Genomic DNA, 23,991 nt, shown 5'->3' with positions numbered 1-23,991 from the left:
AGATAAAAAGTAGAGAAGAGTGACTGACTGGTGCAATTTGTCAAGTCAAAGGAGATGAGGGACAATAGAGTCTAACACCCTTCCAAGGTGTTTTTAATTTTTACTCCAAAAAGACAGAGATTGGAGGTTGGAAAATAACTTTTTGAAACAAAAATAAATGTAAAAGAGCCTTGGAAAATATGCCACCCTGAAGTAATAATGGGGAGGGTACCTGCACAACTGGGTATTCCAGAGGATATTCTAACATGCCAGACAGTTCACTAATTATTCACCAGGTTCAAGAGAGACCCACATTTTCACAAGGAAAAAAATAGCCAAAGAAAACCCCTCAAGTACTCACAACATCCAGGACAGTCAGCAGACCAGCAGATCACCCAGCAAGATGGTCAGCCTTGAATTCCCTAGCACATTCCCCTAGCCATCCTGTTACACCATCATGGGGGTCTGAATTGGCTCTGCCCCCACTATGTCACTTTGGAAGGCTGTGATCCATTCTCTCCATTCTTCAAAGGTTGGGCCAGTGGCCCTGACGTATACCTTCCAACGTCTAGAGACAGTCTGAGAATTGTCAAGCAGCCTAGAGTTTAGAGGCTTGGGCAAGTCTGTGATTCACACCACAATGGTACAATGAAACACGCCTAAGAGAAATTACAGGTTATCCTCCTCTGAAAAGGAATCCATTAAAATGAGTCACTTGTTTGTTCTTTGCATTCATAGACTTTATCTTTCAGAAGATCAGAGGAGACTGTCTACTCCATCTACTGGTCTAATAAAATTAGAACTCCTGGGCTTGATAATGTTATATGATGGTGATAGTGGTTGAGAAATAAACCCTACAAGATTTCCCTGTTCTGAAACTCAACCTGAAGAGAATTGCCTGGAAATTCCATGAATTCATCTTGATTTAGTCTCTGCTTCAATATTTAAAGAAATTTTATCTTTTAACAAAAAATGTTCTAGGTGTAGAATCAACAACATTGTGGAACCATGGATAGGGACTAAGAGTCAGGAACCAGGAAGATCTGGATTGAAGTCCTAGCTCTAACTGTGAGACCCTAGACAAGTTATAACATCTTGATGCTCTAGGCAGCTTTCTAAGGCTGTAAGTTTGAGAGAATATGTTGACCGGTGTTGGTAAATGGAATTTCCTCATGTTTTCTGGGAGTTCACAGAAATCACACATCAAGTCCTTGTTCTGTTACCAAGAAAGGTACCACACATCTCCTATCTGGTACCCTTATTTCCTACTCTGATCCCTATCTTCCACCCAAACATCATACTTCCATTTTAATTGATATTTATTGAATGTTTTAATATCTACAAGGTATTGTTATATGCTGAGAATAAAAAGACAAAATAAAATAATTCATGTTATTGTCCAGTCATTTTTCAGTTGTGTGTCTTTGTGACCCCATTTGGGGTTTTCTTGGCAAATATACAGGGATGGTTTGCCATTTCTTTCTCCAGCTTATTTTACAGATGAGGAAAATGAGGCAAACAGGGTTAAGTGACTTGCCCAGGGTCACACAATAAGTGTCTGAGGCCAGATTTGAACTCAGAAAGATGAGTCTTCCTTGACCACAGTCCCTTTGCACTCTATCCACTGTGTATCTAGCTGTCCAAAAATAACTCTTCCTCCCAAAGAACTTACATTCTAAGTTTCTCATGTTGGTTCAATCAATAGGCATAGGAGTACTTTGTCATATTGAAATATGATATTATCTCTTACTAGCTAATATTTATATCGTGTTTTAATTGTTACAAAGCACCTTCCAAATATGAACACATTTGATCCTCATAATCACCCTGGGAGGTAGGTGCTATTATTATGCCCATTTTATAGATGAGGAAACTGAAGCAGGCAGAGATTAAGTGATTTGCCCAGGATCACACAGCTAGTAAATATCTGAGATTGGATTTGAACTCAGGTCTTTGTGACTCCAAGTGCAGAGCTCTATTATGTCACCCAGGTTCCTCTTCATAGCTATGAAAGGACTACCACCATTAGTTTCCTCTGGCCCTTTGAAAGTGGAGAAGGTAATGCCTGAGGACATGAAGTTTGCTCAGCTCCATTTGTTACTTACATCCGGGTTCATTTTTGAATGTGAAAAAGCATTATCATTAAATAGACGACCCCCCCACAAAAAAAGGACCTCAGATGAAATCAGTCATTCAACAAGTATTTATTGAATGCCTCCTATATTCAAGGTGCTGTGGAGTGGGATATATAAATATAGATTGAATACAGTCACTGCCTTCAAGGAGCTTACAGTCTAGATGAGGTAACAAGACATATGCTAACAGTGAATGATACTGGTGTACAATTTAGCATTTTTCTCAGTGTTAAGGATAAAGGCATAAATGCAAGCTTTTTTTTAACCAAATTTGCAGGTGACACAAACCTGGGAGGGATAGCTGACATGTCAGACGACCATTAAGATCCAAAATATGGGTTGAATTTAAAAGGGAAATTTTAAAAAGAAAAATAGAAAATTTCTACCCATGAATCTCTCATCTGAAAAAAAAAATCTGATTATGGGTGGATTTCAAGATCAATGGGATTCAAAAGTATGATGTGGTAGCTGAAAAAGTTAATGCAATATTTTAGAACTGTAAAATCCCAGATATAAAGCTGTAAGGAACCTAAGAGGCCATCTAGGACTTAAAAAAAAAAGACAAGAAAACTCATTAAGGCTGAACTGAGAAGCAGAACATGCAGCATATGGGGAAGTAATAGTCCCACTGCACTCTTCCCAGTTAGATCAAATCTGTAGTGCTGGGTTCAGTTCTGGGTGTTATATTTTAGGAAGGACATTGGTAAATTTGAGATTATCCACAGGGAAGTGACCAGGATGAGAAAGGGTCTTCCCTTGCCTCCACAGGAGGGAAGATTAAAGGAAGTAGGGATGTTTAGCCTAGAAAAGAGAAGACTGAGGTTGAAGGGACATGACAGCTTTAAGTCCTTGATGAAACATCTCATAGAATAGGGATCAGACTGGACCTTAGAGGGCAGGACTAGGAGAAAGGGATAGAAGTTACACGGAGGCAAGGCAGATTAAGTTCAATATAAGCAAAAAATTCCTGACAAGTAGCATTTTCTGAATGTGGAATAGGCTGTTATGGCAAGTTTCCTCTCACCTTAGGTTGTTTGTTTTTTCTTCATAGAACTTTATTTTTTTTTTTAATTTTTCACTTATGGAATAAAATAAGCATTTCCATGACATAGTATAATAAAAATGATTGGGGGCGGCTAGGTGGCACAGTGGATAAAGCACCGGCCCTGGAGTCAGGAGTACCTGAGTTCAAATTCGGACTCAGACACTTGACACTTACTAGCTGCGTGACCCTGGGCAAGTCACTTAACCCCCATTGCCCCGCAAAAAACAAACAAAAAAATGATTGGACATGAAACTACAAATCTAGTATGTACAACTTGCTCTTCCTTTAAAAATATATAATAAAGTCATCATGTAAATTTCTTTTTTTCTCTTTTTTTACCTCCCCCATCCCCACCCTAGAGATGGCTACCATTAGACACAAATATGTGTGTGTGTTTATACATGTATATGTAAAATCATTCTCTATATACTTCTATTTATTAGTCTTTCTCTGGATGCAGATAGCATCTTCCTTCATATGTCCATTGTAGTTAATTTGAGTATTTATAAAAGTCAAAATTACTTAGTCACTCAAAGTTGTTCTTAAAACAGTATTTCTGGGGCAGCTAGGTGATGCAGTGGATAAAGCACTGGCCCTGGATTCAGGAGAACCTGAGTTAAAATCTGGCCTCAGACACTTGACACATACTAGCTGTGTGACCCTGGGCAAGTCACTTAACCCCCACTGGCCCACAAAAAAAACAAAACAAAACAAAACAAAAAACCAGTATTTCTGTTACTTTATATGATTATGCCAAAACTTATTCAGCCATTCCCCAGTTGACAGGCATTCCTACAATTTCCAGTTCTTTGAGACCACAAAAAGAGCTCCTATAAGTATTTTAGAACATATAGGTTCTTTTCCTTTTCCCCTAATGATCTTTAGAAATAGACCTAGTAGTGGTATTTCTCGTTCAGAGGGTATAGGCAGTTTAATAACTCTTTGGACTTAATTCCAGATTGCTCTAAATTCCACCTATACTGAGTATCGCAATTTTTCCATATTCCTTCCAACTTTTGTTGCTTTCCCCTTCAATTGTTTTAATTGATCTGATAAGTGTGAAATGATATCTCAAGGTTGCTTTAATTTGCATTTCTCTGATCAATAATTATTTAGAGCATTTTTTCATATGACAATAAATTGTTTTGATTTCTTCATCAGAAAAGTGCCTGTTCATATTCTTTGACCATTTGTCAATTGGGGAATGACTCATATTCTTATAAATTTGACAAAGTTATTTATATATTTGAAATATGAGACCTTTATCTGAGAAACTGTCTATAAAATTTGTCCCCATTTTCTTCTTCTGATTTTGAGAAAATTTATTTAAAGACCATAGATCTTTCAATGAAGACTGGAGCTTGGTTTGTTTGGGACATTATGGAGGGATTTCTTATTCAAGTAAAAGTTGAACTAGATGACCTCTGAGATCCCTTCTAAGAGTCTCTGAGACAATAAACACTATTAATATTAAGAGGAGGGAGATAGTGTCAAATATTTTAAAATGGAAGAGACCTCAGAGATCATTTCATTCAGCTCCCTCACTTTATATTTAAGGAAATGAAGTCCCAGAGAGTTTCAATGATTTGGTCAAGCTCTTAGAGGCAGTACACAGCTGAGATTCAAATTCAAGTCCTCTAATTCCAAAAACCTAGAAGTATTTTCATGTGTGTTAAAAATGTACCTTATTCTGGTCCCCTTGACCGCCATCCCCTTCTACTTAGCATAATAAATTTTAAAGTAGCCAGTATAAAGGAAGTCATGTACAAACTGTCCCAAAGATCAAAGGAGCATAATTTGCAAATTGCATCATATATTAACCAAAATTCACTCCTGGTAATAAGGGCTGAATCAGAGGGTCAGCTAGGTGGCACAGTGGATAAAGCACTGGCCCTGGATTCAGGAGGACCTGAGTTCAAATCCAGCCTCAGACATTTGACACTTACTAGCTGTGTGACCCCGGGCAAGTCACTTAACCCTCATTGCCCCGCAAAGAAAAACAAAAACAAAATAAGGGCTGAATCAGTAGAAGTCTTCTAGGCACTGCTGTGAGGGGTTCTGCTCCTGTGATAGGTATATCTCAAACAAGTTCCAGATATTCTTAGTAATGCCAGCAGAACACCAGAAGGTGGTGATAATTCTGAGATGATGTAGACATGTTAACTTTAAAGTTTTGCTGACAGCTCTGAAATAATTTGGATATGTTAATGAACTAACCCCAAGGTGGTCCAGATAGAAGTTAGTCCATTTCCTTGAAAAACCCTATAAAAATGTGACCTCAAACTGCTGCCCCCTGAGCCCTCTTCCTTCTCCTAAAGGTCCATGCTGCAGGTGCTCTCAATTCTACCTAATCCATGGTAATGTGAGTGATAATAATAATAATAATAATAATAATAATAATAATAACAACAACAATAACAATAATAATCTGTGCCTCTCCCTCTCACCAATCTTTTCCCTATGCAGCCTGCCTTCCTTCACCATCTCATCCTTTGTCAGTACACTGTCTGCCACTGTACCCCTTTTGCTGCTTGTCTCTTCCTTTATGGGCTTTTTGCCCCCATGCCCTCTGTACTTAATTAAAGCTTGATTGCCTCCCCTTTTCCTGCTTTTAGTCATGGTCTTTCCTGGTGAGTACCCAAAGAACCAAGCATGCCTACCCCAATTTTATAATTCCATAAATCAATAATCACTTCAATTTGGTCCTACATTACTTCCCCCCCCCAAGATACCACAAGGAACTGTTCTAACTAGAGGAGGCTTCATTGATGAGATGGACTCCATTTCAAGCCTAAATTGAGATTTTTGAATAGCATGCCTATTTTTCTCACAGATAGGAAAATGAATTTCAGAGATAGGGGGCAAAATAATGAGAGTATCATCCAGCAAAAAGATTCTACTAGCCATTGAACCTAAAATTGAGCAGACTGAACCACAGCTTGTGGAACACTAAAATCTACGCCTAACCTAGTGAACAATGCTAGCCTGTGCATGCATGATCCCGTCATACCACAACTTACCTAATACTGCCTATTGCTATTTTGACCACATGGACTGAGATGCTGAAATCTCAGCAAAGCATTCTACCCTCCCACCCACCCACCTACCCACCCACCCACCTGCCCATGCACTCTCAGGCCCCTCCCACAAAGCTTTTCCTTGACTAAGCTGATGAGTGACATACATGGAGGAAGTATAAAGGAATGAAGGCTGTATTTGAAATCAAAAGATTCAGGATTGGTACTGACACTACTTATGAAACTTTGAGCAAGCAGCTGATGCTCTCTGAGCCTCAGTTTCCCTTTCTGTATGATGGAAAAAATAGCATGCTCCCTACCTCACAAGGTTGTACTTCCTGTTACAAGGAAAGCATTTTGTACATTTTAAAGAGCTCTAGAAATGGGTTATTATTGTATGGAACCTTCTTGTGCAGAGTCATTCATCCAGCATCTTACCTAAGCAAACCTCATCTTACATCACTAGTGGGGCTGCTTTCATACTGGGGGCTCCCAGAGAAATCAGATAGCCTGATGCTTAGTCCTAAGGGCAGGGCCATAACCACACTGGGCCTTTTGAAGCCAATACCCCGTTTTGGTACAATTAGGGCTTGGGCAAAGTATACCCAAACATATACAAGAACACACACAGAGACATTCGCCACTACCCATACTTATGAGATATTATGCAGTGTTCTGAAGATTTAAAAGCATCTGCTGTTGTATCCACATAAGGCCCAAGGCTGTCAGTTGTCTTCTTGTGCTGAGTTAATGGGTGCAGGAAAACACATCCAAGTATTCTCTAGCATGGCCTTATCCCATCTTTTCCTACTCATGCTTTCAATTTAGATCAGGCCAGGCAATTACTAAGTAATAGACCCAGAAGAAATGGCAGCCAGGTATCTCAGAGGATACAGTGTTGGACTTGGGGTCAGGAAGAACTGACTTTAAACCCTGTCTGACATACTTCCTAACTGTGTGACCCTACATACAGAGGCCTTAACCTCCCTCAGCCTCAGTTTCCTCATCTGTAAAAGTGAGATGATAACACCTACTTTAAAGGCTTGTTGTGAGAATAAAATGAGATGATATAAGTAAAGCACTTTGCAAGCCTTAAAGCTTTAAATAAATACTAGTTGAAAAGATTGTTATTGGCTGAATTTGAGGATTTAATTTTATTTAGTTATTCTGAAATTAAGAAATAAAACAAGCATTTCCACAACAAAGGCAGGGTGGGGGTAGAAAAACAGAGGATTGCATCTGAAATTGAAGGTCCATCATGTGCAACTTGATATTCCTTTCAAATATACAACAAAGTTCTCATATAACTTTCTTATTTTCCCCTTCACCTCTCCCTGACCCCAATTTCAAGATGGCTATTATTAGACACAAATCTGTATGTGTAGATAGATATGTATAGGTCAGTTCTTTTTCTGGATTCAAACACCATTCTCCTTCATAGGCTCTTTGTGGCAAATTTGTATATTTATAGATTGACTTGGTTGCTCAAAGCTGTTCTTAAAACAATATTGCTGTTACTATATACCATGGTCTCTTGGTTCTGCTCATTTCACTCTTCATTATTTCGTGGAGGTCTCTCCATGTGTTTCTTTTCTTTTCTTTTCTTTTCTTTTGGCGAGGTCAATGAGGGTTAAGTGACTGCCCCGGGTCACACAGCTGGTAAGTGTCAAGTGTCTGAGGCCAGATTTGAACTCAGGTCCTCCTGAATCCAGGGCCAGTACTTTATCCACTACGCCACCTAGCTGCCCCATGCTTTTCTAAAATCATTGAGCTCATTATTTCTTATAGCAGAGTAATATTCCATCATAAATATAGACCACAATTTGTTTAGCCATTCCCCAATTGACAAATATCCCTGCAATCTCCAGTTCTTTGACACCACAAAGAGAGCTGCTATGAATATTTTAGAATATATAGGATTCCTTTTTCCCTAATCATTTGGGAAACAGACTTAGAGTGGTATTGCTGGGTCAAAGAGTATAAGCAATTTAATAATTCTTTGGGTATAATTCCATCCCTCTCTCCAAAATGGTTGGATTAGCTCACACTATCCACCAACAATGAATTAAAGTCCCAATTTTTCCACATCCTCTCCAACAATTGTCACTTTCCTCTTCTATCATTTTAGCCAATCTGATAGGTATAAAATGAGATATCTCAAGGTTGCTTTCATTTGTATCTCTCTAATTAATGATGATTTAGATAATTTTTCATATGACTGTAAATTATTTTGATTTCATCAGAAAACTACCTGTTCATATCCTTTGACCATTTATCAACTGGGGAATGACTCGCATTCTTATAGATTTGACAAAGTTCTTTATAATATTTGAGATATAAAACCTTTATCTGAAGAACTGTCTGTAAATCTTTTTCCCAGTTCTCTACTTTCCTTCTGATCTTGAATACATTAGTTTTATTTGTACAAAACCTTTTTTAATTGTAATCAAAATTATCCATTTTATGTCTCAAAATGCTGTCTCATTTGTTCATAAATTATTCACCTATCCATAAGTCTGATAGGTAATATGTTCCATGTTCTTCAAATTTTCTTGTAATGTCTCCCTAGGTCATGTATCCATTTTGACCTTATTTTGGTCAATGGTATAAGATATTGATCTATGCCCAATTTCTGCCAGTCTGCTTTCTATCTTTCCCAACAATTTTTACCAAATAATGAATTCTTATCTCCAAAACTTAAGTCTTTACACTTTTCAGTCACTAGGTTAATGTATGCATTTGCTGCTGTAGATTGTATGTCTACTCTGTTCTACTGATTTCTGAATTTTCTTAGACAGTATAGTCATCCAGTGACATGTGTGCCTCATCACTATTTCTGGTCTTTTCAAAATGCCCACATGTGGCACAACACAAGGACTTATTATTTTTCCCTCCAATTTATTATCAATTTCCATTGTTCCTGATGAACGTCTACAGGTCAGATATTATATTTGCTCACAATATAATAGCAATGAAGAGTCAGTTACCTCTATAGTGTTCAGAGTTTTAAATTCTGAGTCCCAAGACCTAAAATTCCATTCCTAGCTTGAACAGTGGTTCACTCTTGGTCTTAGGCCAACAATTCCCCCTCTCCCCGCCTAAGTTTTCCCATTGGCACACAAGAATAATGCCTATCCCATCACTGCCTTCCTTATCCCATACAAGTTCTTAAAAGTATGTTGGAATGGTGCAATAATTATATTACAGAGAACTCCAACACCCTCTAATAGAAATCCAGCATCCTCCAACTATTTCTCTAAGATATTTATCCTTCTATAAAAGCTTGTCTTACTAGTCAATCTTTCGCACCCCTTTTAAGGTTCACTCTCCTAGGCTTTTTGCTGTTCAAAATAGCCATCACAGGAGAAGACAGCTTCATAGCTGGAAGAATAAAATAGTCTTGTCCTGCTCCCAGTGATTCACAAAGTGGGCAGAGGCAACCACTCGGGCACACATCTTCCCCTTCCCCATTTGTATGTAAAATCAATGACACTGGATAGGTTTGTGGTACATATCAAACACTCTTCCCCTTTCCTAATTAATTCCTATTCTTACCCAGTACTCTGACTTTTATAAAGTGTTCTTTTTTCTCTAAAACAGATCCTGCCTCTTACCTCCCACTGATGGTTCCCGTTTTAAAAGGGGATTTGCTTGCACACAAAGTTAGGGAAATTAGCTTACTCCCTCCCGAAATGTGATCTCTTTCCATCTCCACTCCTCTAACAGAATATATTCTTTTTAAGGATTAATCCTGCATTGCCAGACTGGTCCAAAGAACATTCCTAAAGGTAGTGTGGCAGTTAGGTGGCTCAGTGAATAGAACACTGGGCCTGGAATCAGTAAGATCTGAATTCAAGTCCAGCCTCAGATACTTACTAGCTATGTGACCCTGGGCAAGTCATTTAACCTCTATTTGTCTTTTTTTTTTTTTTGGTGAGGCAATTGGGGTTAAGTGACTTGCCCAGGGTCACACAGCTAGTAAATGTTAAGTGTCTGAGGCCGGATTTGAACTCAGGTACTCCTGAATCCAGGGCCGGAGCTTTTATCCACTGCGCCATCTAGCTGTCCCTAACCTCTATTTGTCTTGATCCACTAGAGAAGAAAATGGCAAACCACTCCACTATCTTTGCCAAGAAAACCCCATGGATATTATTGTCATGCCATGGGGTCACAAAGAGTTGGACATAGCTGAATGAATGAATGACAAAGTGTGGTCTAGTGAAAAATACACTGTCCTGGGAGTTAAGAGATCTGGGTTCTAGTTCCATCTCTTACCCACACTTGCTCTGTGACCTCAGGCAAACTCACTTAGCTTCCCTGAGTTTCATCACCTGTAAAAATAAAACAATTGAACTAGGTGATCTTTAAAGGCCCTCAATAGCTCTGACATTCTCTAAATCTATTATCTGTATTTTAAGCACAGAGAAGTAATTTTCTGTCTGAATTTGGGCAAGGTCACTATCTTCATTACACAGACTCATAATATCTCATGAAAACCAGACTGATCACCTAAGTCATCCAAATTTGAAGAGATTATTAAAAATTTGCATGACATTCTCATTCTTCCGAATGAGAGACAAAGATGACCTAGTTGGATATAGTACAATTCTCAGGGATTACACGAGTTGAGGTGTGTAGGAAAGAGTTTGCTAATACCTGTCACACCCTCGGCTATGCAACAGAATCTACATAGGCTGAGGTCTCAGAAGTAAACCTTTTGCTCAGATGAACTGAAGTTGACTGCAGAAAGCTCTTAACAACCTGGTGAACAAATGTGACAAAGGTGTCAGGGAGAGGGCAATGAGAGATTTTCCAGTATTCTGGTCAAAGGTCACTGTGTGTTCACTGGTTATTTCCTATGACTATTTAAGGAAGTTAAAATGATACCAATAGAACAAAATAGAGCAAACTAATTGCTGATAGGGGCAGCTACATGGTGTAGTAGATAGGGTGCTGGACCTTGTGTCTGTTAAACATCTCCCTGAGATCAAATCTAGTCTCAGACACTTACTACATATGTGACTCTGGACAAGTTACTTAACAACAAGTTAACTTTGCCTCAGTTTCCTCATCTGCAAAATGAGCTGAAGAAAATGGAAAACCACTCCAGTATCTTTGTCAAGAAACTCCCAAATGGGATTATGAAGAGTCAGACATGACTAAAAAATGACTGAACTGACTCTCAGACAGTTACTATTGAACTGATAAGTCAGGGACATACTATAGCCATATTGTATTTTAATTTTTATAAAGCATTTGAGAATGTTTAACCTAATATTCCTGTAAGGTAAATGGAGAAAGGTGAGCTAATTGGCAGTAAACTTGAGAAGTCTCTTGGGGGCAGCTAGGTGATGCAGTGGATAAAGCACTGGCCCTGGATTCAGCAGGACCTGAGTTCAAATACAGCCTCGGTCACTTGACACTTACTACCTGTGTGACCCTGGGCAAGTCACTTAACCCTCATTGCCCCCCCTCCCAAAAGAGAGAGAGAGAGAGAGAGGTCTCATAGACGGTTGAACCCAAACAGTACTAATCAATGGACTGATTTCTCAGTAGAAAAAGTTCTCTCAGGTGCCACAGGGTTTTGGCCTTTTCCACATTTTTATTGATGAGTTAAATTGAAAAAAAAAAAAAAGAACAAATGTCATGCTTATCACATTAGCAATGACAAAAAGCTGGAAAGGTAAATATAACAATAGGGGAGAGAATAAAGACCCCAAACAATCTCTGTGGTCTGAAATGAACTTCCTTGTGAATAAGCAAGTTATCCTATGCCTAATTGTAGGAAGCCAAGTGGATGCTATAGTTAGAGTGTTTGGCCTTGACTGATGGAAGACTTAAGTTCAAATCTGGCCTCAGACTCTTATTATTTGTGTGACCCTGAGAAAGTCATGTAACCATTCTGTCACCTCATCTGTAAAATGGAGATAATAATAGCACCTACCTCCCAGAGATTCTGTGAGCAACAAATTAGAATAATTGGAAAGCATTTAGCACAGTGCCTGGCACATGTTACTGTTCAGTCATTCATTCATGTTTGACTCTTCATGACCCAATAGACCGATATGCCAATATTGCCCATGAGGTTTTTTTGGTAAAGATACTAGAATGATTTGCCATTTCCTTCTCCAGCAGATTAAGGCAAACAGAGGTTAAGTGACTTACCCAGGGTCACATAGCTAGTCAGTGTATGAGGCTGGATTCGAACTCAGGTTCCCCTGACTCCAGGCCCAGCACTCTATCCACTGAGCAACCTAGCTGCCTCCAATTGGCACAAAGTAAGTGTTTGATGAATTCTTATTTCTTTCCTTATCCTTCTTAGAACTTCCACCCATAATTCTGAGTTATTCACTCTGGAACCAAAGAATCCAAGTTTGATCCCTCTTTCACATGACATATTGCCAAACATTTGAAAACTACTATCATGCCCCACTCAAAGCCTTTTTCTTTTTCTGCAAGCTAAAGTTTCCAAATTCCTTCAACTGATCTTTTAAGGACCTTTGTTCAAGGTTGTCCTTCATCCTGATTGTCCTTCAGTTTATCACCGAACGTCCTAGAATATGTCACCCAGGATTGAACACAAGAAACCAGAAAAAAGTACAGCAGAATGAATACTTTATTATTACTGCAAATCAAGCCACTCAATGCAACCAAAGTCCATATTAGCATCTTACAGATGTATATATTGCCCTTTGAACTCACATTGAGCTTGTAATCCACAACAATCCTCAAGATCTTTTTCACACTTGTTATTGTGTAGCATTGCCTTCCCCACCTTATACTTATGAAGTCTATTTCTTGAACTCAAGTGTAAAACTTTATCCAGGGGTGTGCTAGAGAGTGCACAAACCAACTTGTGAGTACCAGTTGTTAAATTTTCACTGTGAGCATTTACATCTCAGAAATCGGCAAGTTACAAATCAGAGTATAATTTACTATTTTGTTGATAATCAAGACTTAAGAAAGTGATGAAAAAATGTTAATACTGTGGATTAAACTCTAAAGTGACCTGTGTACATTTTTTCAGAGAATTGGTTGTTAAACATTTACTAGTACACCCTTGCATTTATTCCTAGTAAATCTGATCTTAGCTCTTTCCACCATCTTGCAGTGCTACCACCGTGGTGCACATGAATGTCCTGGCAGACGCTCTCAAAAGCATCAACAATGCAGAAAAATGAAGAAAATGCCAGGTTTGTATTAGGCCGTGCTCTAAAGTAATCATCAGGTTCATAACTGTGATGATGAAGCATGGTTACATTGGCGAATTTGAGATCATTGATGATCACAGAGCAGGAAAAATTGTTGTGAACCTCACAGATAGATTAAGCAAGTGTGGTGTGATCAGCCCCAGATATGATGTTCAATTGAAAGATCTGGAAAAGTGGCAGAATAATCTGCTACCATGCCGTCAGTTTGGGTTCATTGTGCTTACAACCTCACCTGGCATCATGGATCATGAGGAAGCAAGACAAAAACACACAGGAGGGGGCAGCTAGGTGGCGCAGTGGATAGAACACTGGCCTTGGATTCAGGAGGACCTGAGTTCAAATCTGGCTTCAGACACTTAACACTTACTAGCTGTGTGACCCTGGGCAAGTCACTTAATCCCAATTGCCTCACCAAAAAAAGGAAAAAGAAAAAAAAATACACAAAAGGAAAAATTCCAGGATTCTTTGTCTAAGGGTGTAAAACATACATACATACATACAAATAAAATGCTCCAATGGACAAAATAAAAAATAAAAAAATTTGTCTCTGTTTCAGCCCAGTGTTGTAGAATTTTTTTCTATCTAGACTCTGTCATCCAGTATGTTAGCTAACCCTCCCAGTTTTGTCTCATCTGAAAATTAAGTAAACGTCCTATCTTTCCCTTCTTCCAAAGTATCAGTTAAAATATTTAAATAGCACAGAGACAAGCACAGGACCCTAGGACACTCCACTAGAGACTTGACATGGACTCATTAACCTTTTTTTTTTTTTTTGCAGGGCAATGAGGGTTAAGTGACTTGCCGAAGGTCTCACAGCTACTAAGTGTCAAGTGTCTGAAGCTGGATTTGACCTCAGGTCCTCCTGAATCCAGAGCCAGTGCTTTATCCGACGCATTAATCTTTGAGTCTGGTCATTCAACCAGCTCTGAATCTATCTAACTGGGGACTCTGGGTTTCTATCATCTGAGCCTACATCTCCTCATATTCCCTCCCACAAAATCACTTTCCGTTCCAAGATTCTGTGAAATGTGGCCCACTCAGGGCCTGGCCAAGATGGCAAATGCAGGCCATTGCAGAGCAGAAAGATCCAAAACCACTGGGTATAGTCTCACTGTCCACAACCATACCTTCCAGTATAAAATAAAGATATTCAGACAGCACTTGTTTTGGATATATAGACTGTTGATTAGGGGAAACACTTAACATCCCTGAAAAGGAGAAGCAGAAACAGTGCTCAGCAGTCTGACTCTCCCACTCTTCACTCCCCACCCCCGCAAAAAACATTTAAGTTAGAAGTTTCCTTCATATTCCTGAATGTAAAGAAGGCAAGAAAAATCCTGTTTTCCCTCTTGAAATCTGCTCCTCCAGAAGTAAGGATGCCATGCTAGGAAAAAGGAACAAAATAGTCAGTTATGAGCAATAAAATATAAAGTCCTTCACCTGATACCACAACCATCAATACTTAAATTATATAATGACAGAATCCAAGAGTGCCAGACTCATAAAGGACCTTCCAAATCACCTCCTGAGGTGTGAAACTAAGGGCCAGATGGGGACAAACTGTCTGCCAAACTCCCCCTGCAGACACAAACAGTTAAAATATTTTGGGAAGTTTTTCACAAAAATGAATTTTAAAATACAATACAACATAGATACTGTTAATTTGAACTTTTCTAGGTCAATACAGGGTACAGGGATCTGTTAACATTTGAATCTGACACCACTAATTAGTCTAGCCCCATCATTTTACAGGCAAAGAAAGTGAGGCACAATATTGGCATGACAACCAGAACCTTGAACTCTAGATTTTTCTCAGGTGATGACCACGGGATCTTAGTATCATAAATGTAGAGTTGAAAGGAACTTTAAAAGTCACCTAGTCCTGGGGGCAGCTAGGTGGTGCAGTGGATAAAGCACCTGCCCTGGATTCAGGAAGACCTGAGTTCAAATCCAAGCTCAGACACTTGACACTTACTATCTATGTGACCTTGGGCAAGTCACTTAACCCTCATTGCCCTGCCCCCCCACCAAAAAGTCACCTAGTCCAATCCTCTTCCTTTGCAGATGAGAAAACTGAGACCCAGAGGTGAAGCAGGTTGCCCAGGGTCACACAGGATCCTAATCGCACAATTATTTTTAACAATCTTCCTTTCATTTTAACCCTCCTTGAGGAATGCTTCATGAAATTTTAATTTTATGTGACTGTGGACTATTGATACTAAAGATAGGTTTTCTTCAAATTTATTAATGACCTTCCCCAGTAAAGAATAACTCATTTACATAATTAGCAGTTTCTTTGTCATAGGTCCTAGTGATGGCTATGAACCTGTCAGACTTTCAGAAGAATGAATACAGGGGCAGCTAGGTGGCGCAGTGGATAGAGCACCAGCCCTGGAGTCAGGAGTACCTGGGTTCAGATCCGGCCTCAGACACTTAACACTTACTAGCTGTGTGACCCTGGGCAAGTCACTTAACCCCAATTGCCTCACTAAAAAAAAAAAAAAAAAAAAAAAAAAAAAAAAAAAAAAAAAAAAGAATGAATACAGGCCCTCAGGTTAACCATAAGTCAGAGATTTCTATCACTAGGACTTGACCTCATACATGGCAATATGGATTTAGCCACTGTGACAATTGGAGTTGTGCCACCTTCTGGAGAGTTACTGTAGGAAAGCTCCGCCATGAGGAGAAGGCATCTGAGGGCAAGCCATGTGGCTTGGAAGGTCAGTTGCTTGGTGGCAAGAAGTGACATTTGCTCGTGGGTACTGTTGATCAAAGCTACCAGCCAATTAGCTTGGAGCTGTTTGTGCATGTGGATGGGATGTTTCCGGTTTTCACAGGAGGCTTCTGGGAGGAAGAAGGGGCAAGACTCTCTCTCTTTTCTCTTTTCTCTCTCTTTCATCAGGACCTCATAGGGAGTGGAGCTAGAAATGCTGGTTCCCTGAGGTAGATAGATGTAGGCATCTAGGCCTCTTTCTCTCTCTTCATCAAATTCTTATGCTCCTTAATAAATGCTTAAAAATCTAAACTGTTGCTAAAGCTTCTAATTTATTGGCGACTACTCATTAGATTTTTAGACAGTATAGCTAGAATTTTAGCAACTTTACAACTTTACACCATCAAACTATAATTATCACTTTTTCTTGTTCCATCCTACTTTTCATGACTCCATTTGGGGTTTGCTTGGCAAAGATACTGGAGTGGTTTGCCATTTCCTTCTCTAGCTCATTTTACAGATAAGGTAACAGAGGCAAACAAGGGTAAGTATCTGAGGCCAGATTAGAAGTCAGGGAGATGATTCTTTCCAACTCCAGGACCGGCCCTCTATCCACTGCACCAGGTAGCTTCCTAGCATCATAATCCTACCCATGTCAAAAAATTCAACAAAATTCATTCATATAATACCAAGCACTTGCTGTATTCAAAGAATTTTGGTAGTTGCTAAGGAAGATACAACATTCAAATAAAACCTAATCCCTGCATCGTCCACATGATTATGCCTTGTGACTTTCTGCCATGACAGAAACTTTAAGGACCTGATGTTTCAGACCTGATGCTGACATTCCCTGTGTGACCTTGGACAAGTGGTTCAGTCATCAGTATTGCCATCATCATCATCCATGAGTTTTATTAAGTACCTACTATGTTCCAAGGACTGTGCTATGCCTCAAAAATAAAAGTAAAGGGAAAAACACAATCTCTGCTCTCAAGGAGCTCACATTGGGAGAAACTACTTGCATACAACTGTGTACGTATAAGCTATGTACAGTGCAAATGGTTAGTGATCTTAGAAGGAAGACACCAGTAGTTTCTTTCAAATCTTATATTCAAATCTTGTCCTGTAATCATTGTTCTGGTTACTTGGTTGATAAAGGGCCTTGGAAATCAAACTGGGCCCACAGCTGTTTCCCCTCTATTTGGCTATTTCAATAAAGAAGCTTATATACATTCCTAACTGTTACTAAGTGAAAATGTTTTCAGTATGGAAATGCCTTTTACATGAGTAAACATGGGCTCTATAGTATAGCTTTTTTTTTTTTTTTTGGCAGGGCAATAAGAGTCAAGTGACTTTCCAGGGTCACACAGCTAGTAAGTGTCAAGTGTCTGATACTGGATTTGAACTCAGACCCTCCTGAATCCAGGGGCAGTGCCCTATCCACTGTACCACCCAGCGGCCCCTATAGTATAGTTTTTCCTTTGTACTTACCTCCAATAGTAAGCAAGTTAGTGTGACCCTTTGGTAGGATGATGTGACGACTCAGAAGAAAAATGCTATTTGAGAAGAAAACATAATTAGAGTCCCCAAGATTATCACTCAAGCAAAAATTGTGAACAATTAATCATCTTAGTTATCTGTGACCACCAAGGACAACAATGGCATAGAAAACTGAAATCCACAGCTAATTATTTTAGCTTTAACTCACAGCCCTCTACCTCTCTTATCAGAACTACTGACAAATAGCAGAAGGGGCTTACTTAAGTGTTCTCTCCTCCCCCTGGCCTTGGCCATTCTCTGGAAAGGATACAAATTGTATGTGAGGGGAACTTATAGTTCCCTGCTTCCAATATATCTTTCTTCCCCAAACTGGTTTCTCCTATATGATTCTTCCTTTACTTATTTTTTTTTTTAATTTACATGGAAGATTTTCCTAAGATGTCCAGTTTTCATGTCTTAGGATATTTTATTACTTATATTGCTTCAAAATCCCTCTTTAGGATACAGCTAGGTGGCACAGTGGATAAAGCACCAAGCCTGGATTCAGGAGGAACTGAGTTCAAATCCGGCCTCAGACACTTTACACTTACTAGCTGTGTGACCCTAGGCAAGTCACTTAACCCCAATTGCTTCATCAAAAAACAAAAACAAAAATCCCTCTTTATACCCATTTTTTTTTACTCAATAACCACCTACTTGAACATAATTAAAACTGTAGAAATTATAATTGTCTAAATGTTACAAATATTTAAATAGGGTGAGAGTTATACCTCTGATAGTCTGGACAGCAATTTTACAGAAGACATCCTGACCTTTAAGGCATCTCTTATCTGTAAATTTAAAATATATATATTAGCACTCTCTCCATTAAATTACTTAGCATGTATTTTGTTGTACCCCACCCCACCTTTATGAGGCATAGGCACAGAGATATTTTTAAATCCTCCCCATGGTTCATCAGTTGGTATTCATTAAAGCAACGTATCCACTGATGTAAAAAGAAAACTAGAAAGCCCCCACCAGGGATAATGTCCCTATTGTTTGAGATGGGTAAGAAGAGACCTGTGAAACAATGGTGTCCTGGCCTGCCAAGGCAAAAGCAATGGAACTTTTGGCCTCTGAGATCACTTTTAGCTCTAAATCTTCAGTACTAGGATTGGTCTTTTCACTTGCTTCCCCTGACCAGCCAACCTCTGCTCCATTCTTCTTAAACAAATTTATCCATCCTTATCATTCCACTCAAGCCCTGTTTCCTTAATAAAGGAGGAAACCTGGACCACTTTGGCCCCTTTCCTAAAGGACAGAGTCCAGAATCTCCACACTAGAAGGATGTTCAGAGGTCATTTAGTTCAACCTCTACTTGAAGCAAGAGTGCAGGCAGGGAAATTATGTCCAGTGACACTGGAAAGAATGACTGGGACCAAGTTGGATAAAACTTTAAAAGCTAAAAAGAGGATCTTTGTAGCAAGAAGTCATCAGAATTTATTGAATAGGAGAATGCCATGATTAGACTATGTTAAAGGAAAAATTACTTTATTCACTGTCTATAGGATGGGCTGAGTATTAGAGACTTGAAGAAGGGAACGCAATTATGTGACCATTGCAATAGTCTAGGTCAGAGGTAACACTCAACTAAAGTGGCAACTTTGTGAGTGGAGAAAAGAGGTCATATGTGAGAGGTGTTTAGAGGTAGAAATGGCAAGATTTGACAACTGATTGGTTAGGAACGGTGAGAAGTCCAACATGGAGAAGTCCAAACTTATGAACCTGGGAGACTGGAATAATGGAGGTGCCTTCCATAGAAATAGGGTAATTTGGAAGAAGTAGTTTGGGTAGAAATATGAGTTTAGTTTTAGACATGTTGAGTTTAATATGTCTGTAAGAATGTCCAGTTTGAACTATCCAATAGGCAATTGATGATGCAGGACTGAAGCTCAGGAAAAAAACTGAGACTGGAGAGAGGGGTGATATCAGTTAGTGGGCTAGGGGAAGCAAATCAAAAGACAGATCATAGTATTATAGATCTAGGGCTAAAAGATTATATAGATAGTTGATAGACAGACAGATAGATAGATAGATAGATAGATAGATAGATAGATAGATAGATAGATAGATAGATAGATAGGGAGCAGGTAGGTGGAGCAGTAGATAAAACACCAGTCCTGGATTCAGTAGGGCCTGAGTTCAAATCTAGCCTCAGATACTTGATACTTACTAGCTGTGTGACCCTGGGCAAGTCACTTAACCCCCACTGCCCCACAAAAAAAAAAAAAAAGATAGACAGACAGAGATGTAGACATAGACATATATATGAATATATATTTTTGCATATCTGTGTATATGTATATCTGTCTATATGTCATCTGCATAGAAATGATAATTAAACCCATGGGGGCTAAAAAAGTTACCAAGAAAGAGAGTATAATAGAAAGAAAATGGCCTAGCGCAGAACAATGGGAAATACCTATGGTTAGGAGACATGTTTCAAGTGAAAAACCAGCAAAGGAGGCTGAGGACAATCTGAAATGCCAGACCAGAGAGTTTGGACATTTGACACTAATGGAGAATCACTGAGGTTTTTTATTAAAGGTACAGGAGTGACATGATCAGGCTTGTAAATAGGAAATATTATTTTAGCAGTTGTGTGAGGACCATTAGGAAGCTAGCAGAAGAGTTTGCATGAAAGATAACAGTCATATATTAGAGTGTTGGCAGTCAGGATGAAAAAAGAAGAGACATGACAGGTGTTATTGAGGTAGAATAGGCAGAACCATTGGGATGTGGGGAGTAAAGTGGAAGAATAAGTAAAAGGTGACACTGAGGTTTCGACTCTAGGGGACTAGACGGATGAGAGACATGAATAAAAAAGTGAAGTTAGGGAGAAAACGGCTTTTTTTTTTTAATCCTTTTTTAAAAACTTTTTAAGATTTACATCAGAAGTTCCTGTATGCTGGTTAACTTAACCATTCTATTATGCCCAAAGGGCTATAAAGCTGTGCATACCCTTTGACCCAGCAATACCACTTTTGGGTCTTTTTCCCAAAGAGATCATGGAAAAGGGAGAGGGACCCACATGTACAAAAATATTTATAGCTGCTCTTTATGTGGTAGCAAGGAATTGGAAGTTGAGGGGGTGCCCACCAATTGGGGAATGGCTGGACAAGTTGTGGTATATGAATACAATGGAATACTATTGTGCTGTAAGAAATGATGAGCAGGAGGAGTTCATAGAAACCTGGAGGGTCTTACGTGAGCTGATGATGAGTGAGATGAGCAGAACCAGAAGAACATTGTACACAGTATCATCAACATTGAGTGTTGACCTACTGTGATGGACTATATTCTTCTTACCAATGCTATGGTACAGAAGAGTTCCAGGGAACTCATGATAGAAGAGGATCTCCAAATCCAAGAAAAAAAAAAGAGAGAACTGCAGAGTATAGATGCTGAATGAACCATACTATTTCTTTTGGTTTTGGTGCTGTTGTTTTTTTCTATTTTGAGGTTTTTCATCATTGCTCTGATTTTTTCTCTTATACCATGACTAATGCAGAAATAGGATTATTGTTATTATGTGTATATATATGTATATATATGCATGCGTGTATATATATATATATATATATAAAAACACCTATATCAGATTACCTGATGTTGTCTAGGGAAGGGAGGGAGGGAGAAAAATCTGAAATTGTAAAGCTTGTATAAACAAAAGTTGAGAACTTTATTTACATGTAATGAAAAAAAATACTTTATTAATTAAAAAAATTTAAAAAATCTATGGTGTAAAAAAATAGAAAAAAAAACTTAACCATTCTAACATTAGGAAAAAAAACTTTGTGCTGTGCTTTCCTTTATCATCACTGTACATAGGACAAATTTACAGAAGAATGACTGAAATGTGCAGATAGACAGACTGTCAGTGCCATAAATTCAAAAGACAAAACCAAACCTAGCTACAGTACCTTCTGATCCAGGAATGTTCCAAACACCAAGATAAAAAAGCCCTTGGAAATAAGAAAGGGATAAAAGTATTTATAAAAACAAAACTAAAATAGAAAACAAGAAATATAATAATTCAACATCTTTTTTTCTTTTGGAAAACAAAATCACACTTAGATGAAATATTATTAAATCTTTGAAACTCATTAAAACGGCACATGCCAGAGATGAAAATATCTTGTTGTCTTTTCACAAGAGGCAAAGAATTGGTATATTGCACCAATACAATAGTTTGCCTGGTCCCAATCTGGTCTATGTCTGAAAGAGTGTTGAATATGGGGTCAACAAAGACCTGAGTTTGAGAACTGACAGAAGAAATTAAAGCTATGTAGGAATAGGACAGGTTACATATTATCTCTGTTGTCCTGCCCATAGCTAAGCACAGTCCCTGGCATGTAGTAGGCACTATAAAAATGTTAATCCCCTTCTCCCTCATCCCATAAATACATAAATAGCATACCTGGCTGGAAGGAAGAATGGAAGGAAGGAAGGAAGGAAGGAAGGAAGGAAGGAAGGAAGGAAGGAAGGAAGGAAGGAAATATGTATTTATCAAGCTCTTTTTGCCAAGCACTATACTAAACACTTCATAAATATTATCTCACCATCACAACCACCTTGGAAGATAGGTCCCATTATTATCCCCATTTTTTGGAATCTGAGGTAGGCAGAGGTTAAATGACTCACCCAGTCATTTTATTTACCTATACAACAGACTACTGAACATTAAATATAAAGTAATAATAGCAGAATTATTTCCAAAAAATGAGAACATAACAGAGATGATGATGACAATAATAGTAGCTTGTATTTATGTAGTGAATTATGATTTGTACAAGGCTTTATATAGATTATCTAAGCAAAATAATTATAGGTAACTTCAAACAAGAGAGACAATGCGGCATAGTGGATACAGGCAAGACCAGGCTGGGGGTAAAGAAGACCTTAATTCAAGTCTTACTTCTAACACATACTAGCTGTGTGACCTTGAACAAGTCACAAAACCACTCACAATGGCCATCAATCTGCATTAATGGGAGCAGTTTCCAAATGAGATTCCCTATACCAATGAAATCACATTTCCAGACAAAACAAAACAAAATTTTTTAAAAAAGCAAAACCTAAATTTCCAATATGGTTCTGGATTCATGGATCAAAATTAAAGTGACTATGAATGGAGATTCAGTGGGTATTATAGAAGCCTGTTGTGCCCACTTTCAGTTAAAGTATTCCAAATATTCTGGAAATGACTAGCCATAAAAATTTGACTCTAAAGCTCATGATGATCAGCATGAGTGTTGTGCCGCCAATCACGGCTATCAGTACAATAGTCAGATGTCCCTAGTCTGATCCATTGCCTGAAAGTCCATTGACCTGGAGTCAGCAAAAGACATGGGTTGAAATCCTACCCCTGACATTTACTGGTATAATCTTGGCTCAGTTTCCTTACCTATAAAATGGGGATAATAATACCTGTAGTGCCTACCTCACAGAGCTTAAGAATCAGTAAATCAGGGGCAGCTAGGTGGCGCAGTGGATAGAGCACCGGCCCTGGAGTCAGGAGGACCTGGGTTCAAATCTGACCTCAAACACTTAACACTTACTTGCTGTGTGACCCTGGGCAAGTCACTTAACCCCAATTGCCTTACTAAAAAAATAAAATTAAAAAAAAGAATCAGTCAATCAGCAAGTGTTTATTAAGCAATTACTTTGAACTATGCACTATTCTGGCTGTTAAGAATGCAAAGACAATGAATGAAATAATCCTTAGTCCTTAACAGTTTAAGTTCTAAAGGGGATGACAACATATCCATACATAAAGATCAGCAGAATAAATACAAATAAATAGGAAGTAGTTAATGATAAGGTAATTTGGGGGGAAGTGTGATGGCAGTAGAAGGATCAGGACTGAGATTTTTTGAAAAAAAAAAAAGAAAGAAAAAACAAACTTTGAAAATGTTAAAGTGCTATATAAATATTCAGTAATTAGTTTTATTATTCTCTCTGCAACAAACCTTTTCCAAGAAGCTTTCTATATGCCATATCACAAATAAGAACTTTGAAATATCATTTAAAACTCAAACAATAAACTGAGCTAGAAGTAGACTAACATTGCATATCAAACTTGCCCATGATTTCCCAGACACAACTTCAATTCATAAAAACCTAAGAACAGGGGCAGCTAGGTGACACAGTAGATAAAGCACTGGCCCTGGATTCAGGAGGACCTGAGTTCAAATCTGGCCTCAAACACTTGACACTTACTAGTTGTGTGACCATGGGCAAGTCACTTAACCCTCAATGCCCCTCAAAAAATAAACAACCAAAAAAACTAAGAACAACGTTTTTAGTAGATGTTACCATCCCAAATATTGACAATTGATAAGCTATA

General features: G+C 38.6%; 1 protein-coding gene and 1 pseudogene across 2 annotated transcripts in view; one reads left to right on the top strand and one right to left on the bottom strand.

The window, feature by feature from the left end:
- Positions 1 to 13,303: 13,303 nt before the first annotated feature.
- LOC122755926 lies at positions 13,304 to 13,736 on the top strand (annotated as a pseudogene).
- Positions 13,737 to 14,652: 916 nt separating this feature from the next.
- The window catches only part of ADGRF2 (adhesion G protein-coupled receptor F2), a 52,291-nt gene continuing 42,952 nt past the window's right edge, over positions 14,653 to 23,991 (bottom strand). For both annotated transcript variants that reach the window (XM_044004889.1, XM_044004887.1), the window contains 4 exons: positions 21,566 to 21,607; positions 18,371 to 18,430; positions 17,592 to 17,656; positions 14,653 to 14,771 (listed from right to left, as the gene is read on the bottom strand). In XM_044004889.1, coding sequence (XP_043860824.1) covers positions 17,609 to 17,656; positions 18,371 to 18,430; positions 21,566 to 21,607 — 150 coding nt within the window. In that variant the 3' untranslated portion in view covers positions 14,653 to 14,771; positions 17,592 to 17,608. The remainder of the gene's footprint in view (positions 14,772 to 17,591; positions 17,657 to 18,370; positions 18,431 to 21,565; positions 21,608 to 23,991) is intronic.

The sequence above is a fragment of the Dromiciops gliroides genome, chromosome 4, assembly GCF_019393635.1.
Source record: "Dromiciops gliroides isolate mDroGli1 chromosome 4, mDroGli1.pri, whole genome shotgun sequence".
Classification (NCBI taxonomy): Eukaryota; Metazoa; Chordata; class Mammalia; order Microbiotheria; family Microbiotheriidae; genus Dromiciops; species Dromiciops gliroides.
Note: the sequence above shows the minus strand (reverse complement) of the source record. Positions and strands in the feature narration are given on the sequence as shown.